This window comes from Muscardinus avellanarius (genome assembly GCF_963383645.1).
Source record: "Muscardinus avellanarius genome assembly, chromosome: 16".
NCBI lineage: Eukaryota > Metazoa > Chordata > Mammalia > Rodentia > Gliridae > Muscardinus > Muscardinus avellanarius.
The window spans coordinates 47,935,774-47,952,219 of NC_137802.1; the positions used below are offsets into that span (position 1 = coordinate 47,935,774).

A 16,446-nucleotide genomic window follows, 5' to 3' on the forward strand; every position below is an offset into this window, starting at 1 on the left:
TGCTTGGACTGGCCTCGAACATATGATCCTCCTGTCTCAGCCCCCAAATACTAAGATTATAGATAAGCCTCCCACCCTTTTTATTGTTGTTTTGAAAAGGGTCTTGCAAAGTTGTGCTGATGATGTCCTTGAACCTGCAATCCTCCTGTCTCAGCCTTCCAAGTACTGGGATCACAGGTGTAAGCCACACCACTACTGGGTCAATGTCTAGTTTTTTGTTGTTGTTGTTGTTGTTGTTTTAAAGAGAACAGCCAGGCGTGGTCGTACAGGCTTGTAATCACAGCATTTGGGAGGTTAAGACATGAGGATCACAGTTCATGGCCAGCCACAGCTGTTTAGTGAGGCCCTCCGCAACTTAGTGTGACCGTTTCAAAATAATGAATAAAAAAAAAAAAATAGGGCAGGGGTGTAACTTGGAGGTCAAATGTCCCTGGGTTCCATCCCCAGACCAGCAAAAAAAAAAAAAAAAAAAAAAAAGCGAACAGAAACATACATTATGAAGAATTATAAAGCCTAAAAAATAATAACATTATCTGGGGAATATTTCCATCCAAATCAATCATTTTTTTTTTTTTTTTAGTTGGTTTGGGGATGGAATCCAAGAGCATTTGACCTCCAAGCTATACTCCTGCCCTATTTTTGTATTCTTTATTTTGATACACTGCCTCTCACTAAGTAGCTGAGGCTGTCCGGGAACCTTGATCCTCCAGTTTCAGCCTACCAAATGCTGGGATTATAAGTGTGTGCCAATACGCCTGGCTCAAATCAGTAAATTTTTTTTTTTTTTCTTTTTGGTGGTACTGAGAATGGAACCCAGGGGCCTTCTACCTCCAGGCTACACTCCCAGACTTATTTTATATTTTATTAGGACACAGGGTCTCTTAAACCAGCTGAGGCTGGCTTCGAACCTGCTCTGATCCTCCTGTCTCAGCTTTCCAAGCACTGGGATTACAAGCATGCAGCCAACACGCCCGGCTCAAATCAGTAAATTTTTTAAAAAGTCTAAATGCCTCAAACAGTAGGCTTCAGTTACTTTAAGAATTCACTACAAAACTGGGCGTGGTGGCACAGGCTTGTAATCCCAGCATTGGAGAGGCTGAGACCGGAGGTTCGCAGTTCGTGGACAGCCTCAGCTACTACTTAGTGAGGCCCTCTGCAACTTAGTGAGACCCTGTTTCAAAATAAAGAATAAAAAATAGGGCAGGGGGTGTAGATCAGAGGTCGAATGCCCCTGGGTTCCATCCCCATACCCCCCCCAAAAAAAAACAAGAATTCACTACATGCCGGGCATGCTGGCGCACACTTGTATTTCCAGTACTTAGGAGTCTGAGACAGGAGGATCCAGGTTGGCGACCAGCCTCAGCTACTTAGTGAGGACCTCCACAGCTCTTTGAGACCCTGTTTCAAAATAAAGAATAAAATCCAGCTGGGGATGTATGTAGCTCAGAGGTAATATGCCCTGGGTTCAAGCTTCAGTACCACACACAAACAAAAAAAAATCACTACATATCTGTCAGTTGAAAGCCGGTCGTGGTGGTGCACACTTGTAATTTCAGCATTTGGGAAGCTAAAACAGGAGGTTCGTGGTTTGTGAACAGCCTCAGCTACTTAGTGAGGCCCTTTGCAACTCAGTGAGACCCTGTTTCAAAACAAAGAATAGAAAATAGGGCTGTGTTCCATCCCTAGTACCACAAAAAAACAAAAATTGTCCGTTGATATTAACAACAAAGCTTAACATATAAAACACTTTTTCTGTGTGTGGTGCTATGGATTGAACCCAGGGGCATTCTACCTCTGAGCTACACCCTCAGCCTGATTTTTTATTCTTATTTTTAAACAAGGTCTCACTATGTTGCGGAGGGCTTCATTAAGCAGCTGAGGCTGGCAGTGAGCCAGATTCTCCTGAGTCAGTCTCCCAATTACTGGGATTACAAATTTGTGCCACCATGCTCTGCTGGTTTCTTTTTTTTTCTTCTTTTTTTTCTTTTTTTTTTTTTTGGGTGGTACTGGGGGTGGAACCCAGAGACTTTCTACCTCCGGGCTATACTCCCAGACCTTTTTTATATTTGATTTGGAAACAGGGTCTCACTAAGTTGCTGAGAGCCTCACTAAGTAGCTGAGGCTGGCTTTGAACCTGTACAATCCTCCTGTTTCAGCCTCCCAAGGGCAGGGATTACAAGTGTGCACCACCACGCCCAGCTTCTGCTGGTTTCTTATATACCTTTTCTCCACATTTCAAAAAGCTAAACAGGGCTGGTGGTGTAACTATGTAAGGCCCTTGGTTCAATCTCCAGTATGGGGGTGGGGGTGGGGGAATATGGATAAAAATTTTCAACAAATCAAATTCTTAATCACCAAATCTTCCAAATTTTTCTTTTTTTTTTTTTCTTGTTTTTTTCTTTCTTTAGCATGACTGGATATTCAACCCAGAGTCATTATACCTTCAAGCTATACACCCAGTCCAATTGTCTCACTTGGCTGGTGAGTCTCACTACTTGCTGAAGCTATACTCAAACCTGTGATCTTCCAGTCTTAGCCTCCCAAGTAAAGGGATTTCAGATGTGCTGCCACCAAGCCCAGCTTATTCTTTCTTTATTTATTTATTTATTTTTACAGGTCTGGGGATGAAACCCAAGGGCATTCGACCTCTGAGCTACACCCCCTGCCCTGTTTTTTATTTTTATTTTGAAACAGGGTCTCACTAAGTTGCAGTGGGCCTCACAAAGTAGCTGAGGCTGTTTGGGAACCTCTGGTCTCAGCCTCCCAAATGCTGGGATTACAAGCATGCACCACCACGCCCGGCTCCAGCTTATTCTTTATTGTTTTATTTTTTTATTTTTGCAAAATTGAACTCAGGGGTATTCTACCTCTTAGCTACACACCTAGCCCTATTTTGAAACAGGGTGTCACTAAGTTGCTGAGATCCTCCAGTCAAGCATGTGCCAACACAGTGGGTTCATTCTTTTTTTTTTTTCCCTAATACTGAGGATGGAACTTGGGGCATTATACCTTTGAAGTATACCCCCAGCCCTATTTTTTATTCTTTATTTTGAGGCAGGATTCACTGAATTGAAAGGGCCTCACTAAGTAGCTGAAGCTATCCACAAACTACAGATCCTCCTGTCTCAGCCTCCCAAATGCTGGGATTACAATCCTGTGCCAGCACCCCGACTCTGGGATCCTCCTTTCTCAGCCTCCCAAGTACTGGAAATACAAGGGAAAGCCATTATGCCCAGCTCCAAATCTTTATCAATTTGTTTATTGATGCTATGAATTGAACCCAAGGCTTTGTACATGCTAAGCATGTGCTCTACCACTAAGCCTTACCCTCAGTCCCTCAAATTTACAACCTTTTAGTTGTCTGGCACAATGCTAACAATTTTATACATACACATACACACACACACACACACACACACACACACACATTCTTTTTTTTTTTTTCTTGGTGGTACTAGGGGTGGAACCCAGAGGCTTTCTACCTCCGGGCTATACTCCCAGACCCATTTTATATTTTTTATTTGGAAACAGGGTCTCACTAAGTTGTTGAGAGCCTCACTAAGTAGCTGAGGCTGGCTTTGAACCTACGTGATCCTCCTGTCTCAGCCTCCCAAGCACAGGGATTACAAGCGTGCACCACCATGCCTGGCTAAATTTTATATTTATTTTTATTTTTAATTTTTACAATGCTGAATATCAAACACAGAGCTTTGTGTTCATGCTAAGCGAGCATTCTACCACTGAGCTACATCCCCAGCACTTATATATTTTTTTACTGTTTAAAATTTTTGCAGCACTGGGGATCGAACCCAGAGGCACTGTACCACTGAGATACATCCCAACTCCTTTTTTTTTTTTTTTTTTTAAATACTGAGAACTAAACCCATAGGTATTTTACCTTTAAGCTACACCTCCAGTACTATTTTTTATTTGGAAGCAGGGTCTCACTTGGGTGTGGTGGCACATGCTTGTAATCCCAGTACTTAGGAGGCTTTAACAGGAGGATAGCAGGTTCATGGCCAACTTCAGCTACTTAACAAGGCCCTCAGCAACTTAATGAGATCCTATTTCAAAATAAAGAATAAAAGCCAGGAGTGGTGGGTGGCACAGGCTTGTAATCTCAGCATTTGGGAGGCTGAGAAAGGAGGGTCAAGGTTCACAGACAGCCTCAGCCATTACATAAACTCTGCAACTCAGTGAGACCCTGTTTAAAAATAAAGAATAAAAATAGGGCTGGAGGGTATAGCTCAGAGGTACAATGCTCCTGGGTTCCATCTCCAGTACCACAAAAAATAAAATAAAATAAAATAAAGATTTAAAGAATAAAAAATAGGGCTGGGAAGCTTGAGTTTTTTGTTTTTGTTTTTGTTTGGGTACTGAGATGGAAGCCAGAGGGATTCTATCTCCAAGCTATACCCCCAGCCTTACTTGTTTTATTCTTTATTTTGAAATAGGGTCTCACTGAGTTGCAATGGGCCTCACTAAGTAGCTGAAGCTGTCCGCAAATCCAGATTCTCCTGTCTCAGCCTCCCAAATGCTGAGATTACAAGCGTGTGTCACCATGCCCAACTAACACACAGCCTGTTCATTCATTCATTCATAGGTAATGGGGATTAAACACAGTGACTTTCTACTACCTCTAAGCCATACTACTAGCCCCCCTTTCTTTTTTTGGCAGGTCTGGAGATGGAACCCAGAGGCATTCGACCTCTGAGCTACACCCCCTGCCCTATTTTTTATTCTTTATTTTGAAACAGGGTCTCAGTGAGTTGCAGAGGGCCTCACTAAGTAGCTGAGGCTGTCCAAGAACCGCGATTCTGTCTCAGCCTCCTGAATGCTGATTGGGATTACAACCGTGCGCCACCACGCCTGGATATTTACTTATTTTTGTTTTTTGTGTTTTGGGGCATTGAACCTGAAGCATTCTACCTCCAAGCTACACTAACAATCCTATTTTATTTTTTTATTTGGGAACAGTGTCTTGCTAAATTGCTGAGAGCCTCACTAAATTGTTAGGAGCCTTGCTAACTTACTAAAGTTAGCTTTGAACCTGCAATCCTCTTCTCTCAGCCTCCCAAGACACCACACCCAGCTCCTTTTTACTTTTTGAAATAGGTTCTCGCTAAACTAAAACTGTCCTCAAACTTATAATCCCCCTGCCTCAGCCTTGCAAGTGGCTAAGATTACCAGCATGTACCACCACACCCAGCTACCTTTTTTCTTTTTTTTTTTTCTTTTTTTTTTTTTGCGGGTATGGGGATGGAACCCAGGGGCATTCGACCTCCTAGCAACACCCCCTGCCCTATTTTTTATTCTTTATTTTGAAACAGGGTCGCACTAAGTTCAGCCTCCTAAATGCTGGGATTACAAGCATGTACCACCACAGCTGGCTCAGCTACCTTTTTTTGTGTGTGTGCATGCTACTTGGGGTGGAACCCAGGGGCTTTTCTACCTCCGGGCTATACTCCCACACCTATTTTATACTTTATTTAGAAATAGTCTCACTAGCCGGGTGTGTTGGTGCACGCTTGTAATCCCCACGCTTGGGAGGCTGAGACAGGAGGATCGCACAGGTTCGAAGCCAGCCTCAGCTACTTAGTGAGGCTTTCAGTAACTTAGTGAGACCCTGTTTCCAAATCAAATATAAAAAAGGTCTGGGAGTAGAGCCCCGAGGTAGAAAGCCTCTGGGTTCCACCCCTAGTACCACCAAAAAAATAAAAAATAGTCTGACTAAATTGCTGAGAGCCTCACTAAGTAGCTAAGGTTGGCTCTGAACCTGTACTATTCTCCTGTCTCAGCCTCCCAGGCGCTGGGATTACAAGCGTGTGCCACCACACCCGGCTTAGCTACCATTTTTTAAAGAAATAAAAAACAGTCACAGTGATTGCATAGAAAATATGCAAAATTTGGATAGAAAATTCATAACACAGAGTTGACAATAACATCCACTTAGGTGCCAAGGTTTTAGTCTGCCAAACAAAACTACTATATCTGTAATTCTCCTCTTAGTGCCAATTTAGTCATCCACAACATGAATATTTTGTTGGTGTAGGCCAGAGATTGTCTAGTATATCCTTATTTCTGGCCTTGATGAATTAGTTAATTTCTTTTTTTTTTTTTTTTTTTTTTTTTTTGGTGTGTGTGGCATTAAGGAATGAACCCAGAGGCATTCTACATCTGAGCTAAACCCAGCCTGATTTATTTCTTATGTGGAAAGAGGGTTTCACTAAGCTGCAGAGGCTCTTGCTAAGTTGTGAAGACTGGCTTCAAACCTGCGATCATCTTGTCTCAGCCTTTCAAGTACTGGGATTACAAGTGTGCACCACCACGTGTGGCTTAATTTCTCTTATGAAAATGTTTTATCTAAGCCAGGTGTGGTGGCATTCGCTTGTAATCCCAGCATTTGGGAGGTTAAGACAGGAGGACTGCACTGGTTCGAAGCCAGCCTCAGCTACTTAGTGAGCCCTTTTGCAACTCAGTGAGACCCTGTTTCAAAATAAAGAATAAAAAATAGGGCTGGGGGTGTCTCTCGGAGATAGAATGCCCCTGGGTTCCACCCCCAGTACCACAAAAAAAAAAAAAAAAACTTTTTTAATGTTTTATCTATGCCAGAGAAAGTACCAAACACCATACACAAGTTACCACGAATTGTAGCCACACTCACAAATACCTATAATCCATTTTAATTAATCAGACATACAAGAGGTGGATTCAAATTTGAAATATCTAAAAAGTCCATTGCTCTCAAATATTCAGTGTAAAGAGAGGGAACAGAAAATGAAATGAAATAAATTATGGGGCAAGAAAATTTCTGATATAAGTAACCAGAAATTTATCTAGGCCCATAATAATACATTTTCAAAAACCAGCTGAACTAGACCATATTCACCTATATGAAAGATTTCTTTTTTTTTTGGGGGGGGGGTGGAGATACTAAGGGTGAAAACCAGAGGCATTCTACCTCCAAGCTACCTGGAACTATATTCCCAGCCCTATTTTATTCTTCTTTTATTTTATTTTATTTTTTGCAGGTCTGAGGATGGAACCCAGGGGCATTCAACCTCCAAGCTACCCCCTGCTCTATTTTTTATTCTTTATTTTGAAACATGGTCTAAGTTGCAGAGGGCCTCACTAAGTAGCTGAGGCAGCCTGCAAACTGCGATCCTCCAGTTTCAGCCTCCTGAATGCTGGGATTAAAAACCTGCACCACCACACCTGGGTTTCACAAAGTTGCAGAACATATCTAAGTGGCTCAGGCTGGCCGTTAATATGTGATCCTCCTGTCTCAGCTTCCCAAATACTGGGATTACAAACATGTACCACTCCCAGTAGAAAAACAATTTTTATATCTTTATTTTCTTATTTTTTGTGGTAGTGGGGATGGAACCCAGAGGCATTCTACCTCTGAGCTACGCCCCCAACTCTTTTTTTTTTTTTTTTCTTTATTTTGAAACAGGGTCTCACTAAGTTGTAGAGGGCCTCACTAAGTAACTGGCTGAGGCTGGCTGTAAACTTGCAATCCTCCTGTCTCAGCCTCCCAAGTACTGGAAATACATACGTGTGCCACCACTACCCGCTGAAAGACAATTTTTAAATCACTGCACACTGACTAATTTTTTCACCTTCCTGAGGAGTTCACACCCCAAGCCAGGTTAAAAATCTACTAAGCTTCTAATATGTAACCTGTACAAACTCTGCTCTTATCATAAAATTTTGCAACAAAAGCAACCAAGCAACTTGCATACTTTGTGTAATGTGATTCCAACTGTTAGGAAACTGACCTAGTATCAGTTACAAATCTAGATTTTAAGAAGTAGGAATTTTGTCAGTATTTTTAAATTTCCATAAACCATAAACCATTTCCATAAAATTAGGCATAACACCTAATGCCACAATTTAAACTTTTTGCTTCAATTCCTGGATTTTGAAAACAGAAATATATACTTCTAGTTACTTGTTACTAACTCCTCTGTTATAGTTCTAAAGGTATCAGTAGGTAGATTTAGAAAAAGATTGGATTAGAAAGATTGGAAAATCCAATCACTCTTTAATAAAACCTGTTAGAATTCACTACCATGCCATCTCTATGTTGTCATCCAACCAGAAAACTTTGGGGACAAAAAAAATTCTTTGAAAAGTTCATGTTTCTAAAAAGATCCACTTAAGCCAGGCGTGGTGGTGCACGCTTGTAATCCCCGCGCTTGGGAGGCTGAGACAGGAGGATCGCATGGGTTCAAAGCCAGCCTCAGCTACTTAGTGAGGCTCTCAGCACCCTAGTGAGACCCTGTTTCCAAATAAAATATAAAAAAGGTCTGGGAGTATAGCCCGGAGGTAGAAAGCCTCTGGGTTCCACTCCCAGTACCACCAAAATAAATAAATAAATAAATAAAAAGATCCACTTATTTCCTTATATCACATCAACCAATCAGCTGGGCAAGGTGGTGCATGCCTGTATTCCCAGCTACTTGGGAAACTGAGGCAGAAGGATGGGCAGTTCGAAGCCAACCAGAGCAACAGAGCAAAACCCCACCTCAAAAATACAAAACAAGCAGGGCATAGTGGTGCATGCTTGTAATCCCGGTACAGGAGGCTAAGATAGGAGGATCACAGGTTTGAGGACAGCCTCAGCAAGTAATGAGACGCTCATCAACCTAGTGAGACTCTGTTTCAAATAATAAATAAAGTGCCAGGTGTGGTGGCACACACTTGTAATCCCAGCATTTGGGAGGTTGAGACAGGAGGATTGCAGTTCAGGAATAGCCTCAGCTACTTTGTAAGGCCCTTTGCAACTCAGTGAGACCCTGTTTCAAAATAAAGAATAAGCCGGACATGGTGGCACACGCTTGTAATCCCAGCGCTTGGGAGGCTGAGAGAGGGAGAATCGCTCAGGTCGGAAGCCAGCCTTGGCTGCTTAGTGAGGGCTCTCAGCAACTTAGTGAGACCTTGTTTCCAAATAAAGTATAAAACAGGTCTGGGAGTATAGCCCAGAGGTAGAAAAGCCCCTGGGTTCCACCTACAGTAGCACCAAAAAAAAAAAAAAAAAATCCAGAAAGAAAAATAAATAAATAATAGAAGCCGGGCGTGGGGCGCATGCTTGTAATCCCAGCATTCCGGAGGCCGAGACTCAGTGAGACCCGGTTTCAAAATAAGAATAAAAAATAGGGGCAGGGGGTATAGCTCGGAGGTCGAATGCCCCTGGGTACCATCCCCAGACCCACAAAAAAAAAAAAAAAAATAGAAGCTAGGAGCCGGGCGTGGTGGCACATGCTTGTAATCCCAGCATTTGGAAGGCTAAGACCAGAGGATCCCAGTTCATGGACAACCTCAACTACTTAGTGAGGCCCTCTGCAACTTAGTGAGACTTTGTTTCAAAATAAAAGAATAAAAAATAGAGCAGAGGGTGTAGCTCGGAGGTCAAATGGCCCTGGGTTCCATCCCCAAATCCCCCAAAAAATAAAATAAAAAATAGAAGCTGGGTGTGGTGGTGCACACTTGTAATCCCAGCATTTGGGAGACTGAGACAGAAGGATTATGGTTAGCAGATAGCGGATAGCTACACAGTGAGTCCCTTTGCAATTCAGTGAGATCCTGTTTCAAAACAAAGAATAAAGAATAGGGGGATGGAGCCGAGCATGGTGGCTCACGCTTGTAATCCCACCATTCGAGAGGCTGAGACAGGAGGATCCTGGTTCACTGACAGCCTCAGCTATTTTGAGGCCCTCTGCAACTTAGTGAGACTCTGTTTCAAAAATAAAGAAAAAAGGCCCAGCGGTGGTGCACGCTTGTAATCCAGTAATCCCCACGCTTGGGAGGCAGAGACAAGAGGATTCCACAGGTTCAAAACCAGCCGTGCTGGCTTAAGAGACCCTGTTCCAAAAATAAAAAAGTATAAAATAGGTCTGGGAGTACAGCCCAGAGGTAGAAGGACTTCCAGGAACCCCAGTACCACCAAATAATAATAATTAATAATAATAATAATAATAATAATAATAATAATGAATTAAAAAATAAGGCAGAGGGTGTAGCTCGGAGGTCAAATGCCCCTGGGTTCCATCCCCAAACCCGCAAAAAAAAAAGGGGGGGAATGGGACAGGAGGGGGGGCTTAAGGGGGGGGAACTGTCTAAAGCACACAATGTACTTAAACATATTCAAATCAACCACTAAGCCAAGAATGGGAAGGAGGGATGGGGAGGGAATGGGATGGGGATTGGGTAGGGGCTATCTGGGTGATGTGTGCGTGTATGTCTACACAAGTTTTTACCCCATTATGATGTATGAATACAATGCACCAATAAAATTTGTTTTAAAAAAAGAATAAAAAAATAGGGCTGGGGGTGTAGTTCGGAGGTAAAATGTCCCTGGGTACCATCCCCAGTACCCCCCCAAAAAATTAACAACTCTCTGATAATATTTAACATATTACCAAGTGCTTCTTCAATGGCACAAATCAGCCAAGCATAATGGCATACCCTTGTAATCCCAGTTCTTAGGAGGCTGAGACAGGAGGATCACAAGTGAGACCAGTCTCTGCTACATAGTAAGGCCCTCCGAAACTTAGTGAGACCCTGTTTCAAAATAAGAGTGAAAAATAGGGCTGGGGGTGTAGCTTGGAGGTTCAATCCCTAGTTCCTCAAAAAAAAAAAAAAAAGGCACAAATCAGTGTTCCACATATTTCTCATCTCTTTATTTATTTTCTATTTTTTTTTATTTTTTGGTGTTACCAGAGATTGAACCCAGGGGCACTCTACCTCCAAGTTACACCTCCAGTCCTACTATTTTTTTTTTTTGGGGGGGGGTCTGGGGATGGAACTCAGAGCATTAGACCTCCAAGCTATACCCCCTGTCCTATTTTTTATTCTTTATTTTGAAATAGGGTCTCACTAAGTTGCAGAGGGCCTAAGTATCTAAGGCTGGCAACAAACCGTGATCAGTGCTGGGATTACAGGCGTGCACCACCACGCCCAGCTCTAGTCCTATTGTTAACTCTTTATTGTGAAGCAGGGTCTCATAAGTATCCAAGAGCCTCACTAAGTAGCTCAGGCTGGCCGTGAACCTGAGATCCTCCTGTCTCAGCCTCCCAAGTACTGGGATTACAAGCATGGGTCACCATGCCCAACATTTCTCATCTCTTTGGAAAAGCAAAAAAGAGAAATGTCACTGCTTGTTTTTCCAGCCAGCACTTAAATAAAACTTAATAAGTATTTTTAAATCTGTACTATTTTTCCTGAAAAAATTCCCCTAAATATGTACACCTTCCAAAGTTATGAACCTATCATGCCAATTAATGGGGTAAGAAACAAATTATACGCCGTAGGTATAGATTAGTGGTAAAGTGCCTGCCTAGCATACTCCATGCCCCAGGTCCCATCCCTACCACAGGGGAAGGTGAGGCAGGGGAAGGGTACAAATTGCTGTGTCTGTATGTGTGTGTGGGTAGGATGTGTGGGAGAGGGGTGAGGGGGCTGAATATTAAATCCAGGGGCAGTCTACCTCTGATCTATATTCCTAGCCCTATTTTGGTTTTTTATTTGTAAAACAGTCTCCCTAAATTGCTGAGACTGGCTTTGAACCTGCGATCCTCCTATCTCAGCCTCTCAAATTCTGGGATTACAGGTATATACAACCACATCCAGCTCACAAATTGCCTTTTGTGTGTGTGTAGTTGGGGGGTGGGGAGTAATGATAATTGAATCAGGGCTGTTCCACCTGAGTTTATATCCCAGCCCTTTTTATTTTGAAACAAGGTCTAAATTGCCAAGACTGACCTGAAATCTGCAATCCTCCAGAGTCAGCCTCCCAAGTACTGGGATTACAGGTATGTACCACCACACCCCACACTATTTATTTATTTATTTATTTATTTATTTATTCTGCAGTACTGGGAATTGAGGCCAGGGAGATTCTACCTCTAAGCTATACCTCAGCCCTATGTTTTATTCTTTTTTTTTTTTTTTTTTTTTTTTGTCAGTGCTGAGGATGAAACCCAGAGGCATTCTATCTCTGCGCTACACCCCTAGCTCTGTCATTTACTCTTTATTTTGAAACAGGGTCTCACTGAGTTGCAAAGGGCCTAAGCAGCTGAGGCTGTCCTTGAACCTCAATCCTCCTGTCCCTGCCTCCCAAATGCTGAGATTACAACCGTGCACCACCAGGACTGGCTTCTTTTTTTTTTTTTTTTCAGTAATAGAGTTGGAACCCACAGGCATTCTACCTCTGAGCTACACGCCCAGTCGTGTGTGTGTGTGTGTGTGTGTGTGTGTGTGTGTGTGTGTGTTACTGGGGATGAAACCCAGGGGCTTTTCTACCTCTGGGCTATACTCCCAGACCTATTTTATACTTTATTTGGAAGCAGGGTCTCACTAAGTTGCTGAGAGCCTCACTAAGTAGCTGAGGCTGGCTTCGAACCTGTAATATCCTCCTATCTCAGCCTCCTGAGCTCTGGGATTACAAGCGTGCGCCACAATGCCCAGCTAGGTCCTATTTTTTTGAAACCGGGTCTCACTGAGTTGTGAAGGGCCTTCCTAAGTAGCTGAGGCTGTTCCCAAACCACAATCCTCCTGTCTCAGCCTCCCGAATGCTGGGATAGGAGTATGTGCCACCACGCCCAGCCCTTGGCTTTATTCTTTATTTTGAAACAGGGTCTAAGTTGCAAAGGGCCTCACTAAAGCCTAGGCTGGCCACAAACCTGGAATCCTCCAGTCTCAGCTTCCCAAACACTGGGATTATAAACATGTGCCACCACATCCTGCTCCAAATTACTTTTTTTTTTTTTTTTGGTGGTACTGGGGTTCCTGGAAACCCTTCTACCTCTGGGCTATACTCCCAGACCTATTTTATACTTCTTTATTTGGAAACAGGGTCTCTTAAACCAGCGCGGCTGGCTTCAAACCTGCGTGATCCTCCTGTCTCTAGGCCTCCCAAGCGCAGGGGTTACAAGCTTGTGTGCGCCACCACGTCAGGCTCCCGAATTACTTTTTTAATGTTAGCCTTTTAACATAATGCAAACTCATCTATGGGTAGGTCCTTCTTCCAAAGGTTTGCCAAGTCACAAGACATACTACTATTTACAATCCCTCCCATTTGCCCCCTGCCAACATATATCAAACTCTCCTGTCTCGTAATTTAAACCAATTTCTCAAATAGCCCTCTCAAATTCTACTGGATACTGGGGATTGAACCCAGAGGCATTCTACTTCTACTTCTGAGCTACAACACCTCCAGCCTTTTTTTTTTTTTTTTTTTTTTTGCCAGTCTAGGGATGGAACACAGGGTCATTTGACCTCTGAGCTACATCCCCTGCCCTATATTTTATTGTTTATTTTGAAGCAGGGCCTAACTAAATAGCTGAGGCTATCCTCCAACCATGATCCTCTGGTCTCAGCCTCCCGAAAGCTGGGATTACAAGCATGCGCCACCACGCCCGACTCCCAGCCTTTTTTATTCTTTATTTGGAAACAGGATCTCAGTAAGTTGTCCAGGGTTAAGTAGCTGAAGCTGGCCACAAACCTGTGATCCTCCTATCTCAGCCTCCCAAGTACTGGGATTACAAGTGTGCACCACCACGCCTGGCTTCTTAGTGGAAAATTTTAAATCACCTGATTTTCACAGGAATAAATTCTGCCTTTTGGTGCAGTGGGGGTTCTCTAGAGCCTTCATGCTTTCAATCCAGTGCCCCAAAGTTAACAGTATACTTTTTTTTTAAAATACTGAGGATTGAACCCAGGGGCATTCTACTTCTGAGCTATACCCCCAACCCCATTTTTTATTCTTCATTTTGAAACAGAGTCTCACTAAACTGCAGAAGGCCTAAATAGCTGAGGCTGGCCGAAAACCCAGGTCCTCCTGTTTTAGCCTCCCAAGTATTGGGATTACAACCTGCACCACTATGCCAGGTTAACCATATACTTTTAAACTTCTGTACTTTTAAACATATTTTCATTTTTGAGGTCCTGGAGATGGAACCCAGGGGCATTCTACCTCCGAGCCTCACCCCCAGCCCAATTTTTATTCTTTATTTTGAAACAGGGTTTCACTGAGTTGCAAATGGCCTCACTAAGTAGCTGAGTCTGTCCCCTAACCGTGATCCTTCGATGTCAGGCTCCTGAATGCTGAGATTTCAAGCATGCGCCACCAGTGCCCGGCTTAGACATATTTTCAATCAGAGTTTCATACCCTCTTAGCTTTCAAAGACAACCGCCAAGTTTCAATTCACTGGAGTCCTAGTCTACATTACTCTTATTTCTTTGCTACATACACCTTTCCGGTAGAGGCCTTCTGATTTCCACCCCAACCCCTCCAATAGTAGGAAAAGAAATTAAACAACATATTTAGCACCATTTTTTTAAAGATACCTATTAAACAGCTACAATTTTTCATGACAGACTTCATATAACAAACACATCACGTAACATGGTCTCTATCATAAATATCATAAATATCTATTTTTCTGGACCTTTGTAGGGCATCTATACTAATGGTCTACAAAATCAAACAATACTTCAGATAATGCTGCGGGGGGGGGCGCCTACGATTCACCAAAAATTGCAATGAAGAGTAATGGAATATTTTCACTAGTGGTATGCTAAAACTAAGAGCTTTCAGAGGAGGGTACTGCTAAGCAACCATCAGGGCAGCAATAAATCCACCAGCCTCAAAGGGCGCAAAGCAAGGAACCCAGGAGGACACGCGGACACAGGGTCCTCCCGCAGCTTCTCCAGAGGTTAGGAGAGAACAAAGTCACTGCTGCACTGTCACTTGTGGGGAAGGGGGAGGGGGCGGATCATCCTGGAAACCCGGCCCCTGGGCTGGAACAGGCGGGGAGGACTCGGCGAGGCTGCCGGGGATTAACATTCTCGCTCCGCTCTCCCCCCTCCCCAAGCGCCCTCCGCGGCGGCCGGAGTCCCCGACGACCGCCCCTTCCGAGCTATCCCCGCGGGTGCGGGGACGGCCGGGAAGAGAGCTGAGGCGGGCGGCGGGCGGCGGGCCCCGACCCCCCGGCCTCCCCGGCCCCCGCGGCCTCCCCCAGGCCGCTGTCAGGCCCCGGGCGGCGGGGGCCGCGCAGGTGTGCTGCGGGGGGGCGCGGGCGGGCGCCGGCTCCCAGCTCCCGAGCGCCCTCCCGCAGCGCCGCCGGCCCCCGCCCCGGCCCGCCGCCCGCCGCTCCAGCCCCGGGCGCGGCCTAGCCGCCGGCTGCCCGGCCCTGGCGCCCGAGGGTCGCCGTACCTGGGCGGCGGCCTCCAGCTTGCCCTCGAAGGTGAAGTCCAGCAAGTCGGGCTTGAGGCACAGGCTGTAGTTGACGGGGGAGACGTCGGCCGGCAGCCGCTCGAAGGGCCTCTTCTCCGGCATCGCGGCGAGGCCCGAGCTGTGGAGGCGGCGGCGGCGAGAGGAGCGGCTGAGGAGGAGAAGGAGGAGGGGAGGAGGCGGAGGGCCGAGGAGGGGCAGGCGGCGAGCGAGGGAGGGGGCGGCGGCTGCCAGCCACATCCACCGAGCCGGCGACCGCCGGAGGAGAGCCGCCGGAGCCTGGGCGGGAGACCCGGCGGAGGGCCAGCGGCCGCGGAGCGGGCGGGCGGCGGGCGGCGGGCTGCCTACGGGGAAGGGGCGGAGGGGAGGGGAGGGAGGGGAGGAGGCCGCCGCGAGGGAGGGAGGAGGGAGGAGGGAGGGAGGCGGCGGCTGCGTGCGCGGCCCCGCCGGCGGGCGCGCCCCCGCGCAGTGCGCGCGCCGGGAGGGGGCGGGGCGGGGCGGGGCGGCGGGCGAGGGCGCGGCGGGCTCCGCGCTGCACCTGTCGGCGGCGCGGCGCGGCGGGCAGAGGGGCCGCGAGCGGAGGAGCCGGGGCGGCTGCGGAGGGGCAGAGACCCGAGGGGCCCCCGGGCCGCCCGGGAGGCTGGAGCCCGCACCGCCGGCCAGGATGGCGTGCTAAAGCAGTTGAAAGCAGAACCCCCCACTGGATTCTACCTCCAGATTGGTGGGAGGCCCTTGATCTGAGACTCCCGGCCCTAATTCCTGCCCTTTTAAGTAGCAAGTTCAAGAGAGGATTGGGGGAAAGAGTTTGGGTTTTTTTTTTTTTCCCTCTGTCAATAAACCTTTAATAATCCAGGTTACTTCAGCTAATGAAACTTGGACCTTTGAGAGAGTGGTTTCAAACATTGGGAAGTTTTTCGTTCCGTGACTTAATGTTTAAAATGTTTCTACAGATGAATGGATAAAGGAAATGTGGTATATACACACAATGGAATTTTACTCAGCCAAAAAGGAGAACAAAATCATAACCTTTGCGGGAAAGTTGATAAAGCCAGAATATGTAACTGGGATCATCCAGTCTCTGAAAGTCAAGGGTCATGTTTTCTCTCTTAAGTGAAAACTAGAGAGAAAATAGGAAACAAAAGGGACTCCAGTTAAATGAGGAGAAAACCAGTAGTATGGTGGAAGGAAACAGTTCAAATAACATGCCG

The 16,446-nt window shown here is 45.5% G+C and overlaps 1 protein-coding gene across 2 annotated transcripts in view; it reads right to left on the reverse strand.

Annotated features, from left to right (window-relative positions):
• NPEPPS (aminopeptidase puromycin sensitive) overlaps positions 1-16,446 on the reverse strand; it is a gene marked incomplete at both ends in the record, with an annotated part of 127,421 nt that overhangs the window by 107,291 nt on the left and 3,684 nt on the right. The window contains one exon of one of the 2 annotated variants that reach the window (XM_080712325.1): positions 15,221-15,389. In XM_080712325.1, coding sequence (XP_080568451.1) covers positions 15,221-15,389 — 169 coding nt within the window. Of the gene's footprint in view, positions 1-15,220; positions 15,479-16,446 lie in introns of those variants that run through there. The other variant, XM_080712324.1, reaches the window with a different exon arrangement.